General features: G+C 43.7%; 1 protein-coding gene across 4 annotated transcripts in view; it reads left to right on the forward strand.

Annotated features, from left to right (window-relative positions):
- LOC103362030 (C-type lectin domain family 10 member A-like) overlaps positions 1 to 2,134 on the forward strand; it is a 5,025-nt gene extending 2,891 nt beyond the window's left edge. For 2 of the 4 annotated variants that reach the window (XM_008288273.1, XM_008288274.1), the window contains exon 4: positions 1,810 to 2,134. In XM_008288273.1, coding sequence (XP_008286495.1) covers positions 1,810 to 2,006 — 197 coding nt within the window. In that variant the 3' untranslated portion in view covers positions 2,007 to 2,134. The remainder of the gene's footprint in view (positions 1 to 1,809) is intronic. The other 2 variants (XM_008288275.1, XM_008288277.1) reach the window with 1 other exon arrangement.
- Positions 2,135 to 3,308: the final 1,174 nt, after the last annotated feature.

Raw genomic sequence — 3,308 nt, forward strand, 5'->3', positions numbered from 1 at the left:
GTTTTCGGTTCCTTCCCACTGTTGTGGACTGCTTGCGGACTGCTGAAGCTTATAGGGAATCCAGATGTTTTGGATTGTTGGGTGTTTCTGTTTCTGCCTTTGTGAAGCGCTATGAGATGACTTGTTGTTGTAAATATGCGCTATACAAATAAAATTGAATTGAATTGAATTAAAGAACTAAAGAAAGGAGTCTAAAACGGGCAAAGACAGTCTGAAGGAGAGTCAAAACTAGAGGAAGGCAAACACAGTCAGTAGGGCAGCCTGGAGGAATGTGGGGCAGCCCAGCCATGGGGGATGGAACCAATCTGGAAGTCGGCTGCGACGGAGATGAAGCTTCTCTGGAGGCCTGGTGGGAGGCAGGCAAAGGTGGCAGTGAGACATAGCCAAATACATGGCCATAGATACATGGAATGTATCTCCTTCTGACTCTGGAGCTTGGGCGAGACCTGCAGGCTCTGGAGTTGCCTCTGGAGCAGGGGGAACGTCTGCAGACCCTGGCAGAGCCCTGGACTTGATACTGGTTGACACAGAATCAAATAAGATGGTGTTGAACCTCCATGGTGCTGGGGAGCTGTGAGGTCTGGTGTTGTCAGGAGCCACACTTCTTTCTCGAAGGCCTTTCAGAAAGTAGCTCCACGGAATCTTGGGGAGCATGATCAGACAGGAGCTGATTGGGTTAGTGTGGGGACTGTTCAGTCCAAGAACTTTGTCCAGCAAAAACAAAACAGACAGAACTAGATGAAATGGAAAGAGGGGGTGACTGGGAGCCTCCTCTGTGTAGGGAACCTCCCCGACCCTTGGAGGTTGGTTTAAAGGGAAGGCAGGTTCCCCAGAAAGGAGAATCCTTGGCAGTATCACAAGTGGTATCTGAAAGGTTACTCGGGGGTGGTGTTGACAGGATGCTAGCAGGCTGGAGTTTAGCTGATACAGGAGGTGAAGGTTCCTGGTAGCTAACAGGAACAAGCTGATCACACCCACTGTAACCGCCTGTGGGGCTGGCTGAGAGCTTGCAGGCCAAAAATTGGCTAGCTCTGGAGTGGGCAGGGAATTAGCATGCTGGAGGCTAGTAGACAGTGGAGCTGACATGAGGGAAGTAGGCTGGAAAACAAGGGTGTTAATGAACTCAGGTAGTACCACCATAAACCAGAGCTTTCCACAGCTTCTTTGTGCACCACAAACAGTGCTGCCTCTTTGTGTCTCATATTAGGGGCTCTCTTTTATTCCCAATATAAACAGATGAGAGAATTAAAAATAACAATAAGACTCATCATCCTCAAAGAAAATGTCTGCTGGGTCTATTTTTGGCTGGATGGTACAGTCACGGATTTATGGAGAACCCAGGCGCAGATGCTAATGCGGACGAGAGTAGAAAATCAGTAAAGAAAGTGTTTATTTAACAATTGCTGAAATGCATGATAGATACATGTACAAGGATCAAAGAACAGACAACCAAACTATCCAGGGCAGTGAACTGAGGAGAGGTAACAGGCAAGCTAAGTAAACAAAAGGCTGGTTCACTCTAGGGAAGTGAATACTGAAATCCAACATACAACACTCTCAGGTCAGGACCAGGCAAGGAACACTGAACACACGAGTCAATGATCACAAACACACAGAGCTACAAATGTACTGGGGAAAACATGAGATGTCAGTTATAGATAGAGCTAGGAGACATGAATAAAAGCTTACCAGAAATGGACAGTTACTAGGAATAACAAGAAGGAAATTGCAAGGTTAAAAATGGACATAGATGGATAAAAACATGGACATAATGATCAGTAATATCCCATGTCTGCTTTTTTTCCCCAGAGAAAACGTGTCCTGCAGGATGGATCACGTCGGGTTGTACCTGTTATCTCCTCTCTCAAGAGTCTGGTTCCTGGGATGAAGGCAGGAAGGACTGTAAAGGCCGAGGAGCAGATCTGGTGGTGATAAACAGTCCTGAAGAACAGGTACAGTGTGATTTAGTGTGTTCGCAAATGAATGTGAAAATTCATCCCCTATAAATCCTCTACGTACATCAGTTTGCCCAGTTTTATAGAAAGTATTGGCGTGTTCCCTTCCAGCATGTTTTAATGAAGCCATTGTATGTATTAGATCAGTTTTTCCAAACATTAAAACGTGCCTAACAACAGATATTTTCTGTGATTTTCTGCAATACAGAATAAATGAAGCTGTTCGTCCTCAAGATAACATTAGTTGAGGGTCAAGCAGTAAAGCTGCATAGACATCCACTGCATTTTTAGCTTTTCTCGTACACCTTTCCTGCCTGACTCGAGAAACATGACAAAAACCTGTGATATTTGGTGCATTGTTTTGTCACAGTCCCCTTATTCTTTTCACCAAGTTTTGTGTTTTTGTTGCTCTCTAGTGTGACAAAGTTGGAGATGTGTTTCCACTCAAAGCTTTTGAACCATAAGCCAAATATTCGTAACAGTTTAAAGCATCCCATGATGTTTTTTTCAGCTGTATTTGATTGTCCATTGTTTTGGATTTTATGCAAAAGTTTGACTGCATACATTTTTTCCCCAATCTGTCAAAACTGCTGTTGATGATCTTCAGTTCAAGCCTCACAAAAGCCATCATACAGATTTTTGATTTTCGAAAATTCATCCATCAAAGCCACTTGAAAGATTAAATCCTGAGTTTTCACTCCTACGACGGTGGTTCACTTCTTTCCGGGTTACATCACCATGGTAACTCATGCTGAACGGCTAACCTGCTCCGCACCAGGTTGTGTTGGAGATTGAGATCACTGGGTATAAAAACACCACCCACTGAAAATCAGTTCTCTCCTGTAAAACTTCAGAAGGAGTAGAAAACGAAGCAGTTCCCAACAAAATGGCATCACCATTTATAGTTCAGACAGGACATTATCCATTTATTTGGGATCACATGCATTTGAGTTTGGCGGTGACTCTGCTCGAGTGATGCTCTGGAACAGTCTGAGCAAGCATGACACAGATAGTCCCTGAGATCATAAACCCCCCGGCAGGGCCTTAAATTTGCAATATTCAAATACAGTATACAGTATAAGCACAAGAACAAGGAGACCAACTAAATGATCCTCACTTTACAAAATCCAGATTACATAGTTCTGTGTACAGTAATGAACCATCTGCATCCTGTAGTCCCACAATATGGGAAACAACCAGGGTTATTCAGTTCAATTCTCAATTCAATTTTATTTGTATAGAGCTGTTTACAACATATGTCATCATTTAGCGCTTAGCATGAAGACCTTACAAATTGAACCGTTTTAAAAAAGGGGGGTGGTTGGGGAGGAGGAGGAGATTTGTCGATCAGCA

The sequence above is a fragment of the Stegastes partitus genome, unplaced genomic scaffold (genome assembly GCF_000690725.1).
Source record: "Stegastes partitus isolate 25-593 unplaced genomic scaffold, Stegastes_partitus-1.0.2 Scaffold550, whole genome shotgun sequence".
NCBI lineage: Eukaryota > Metazoa > Chordata > Actinopteri > Pomacentridae > Stegastes > Stegastes partitus.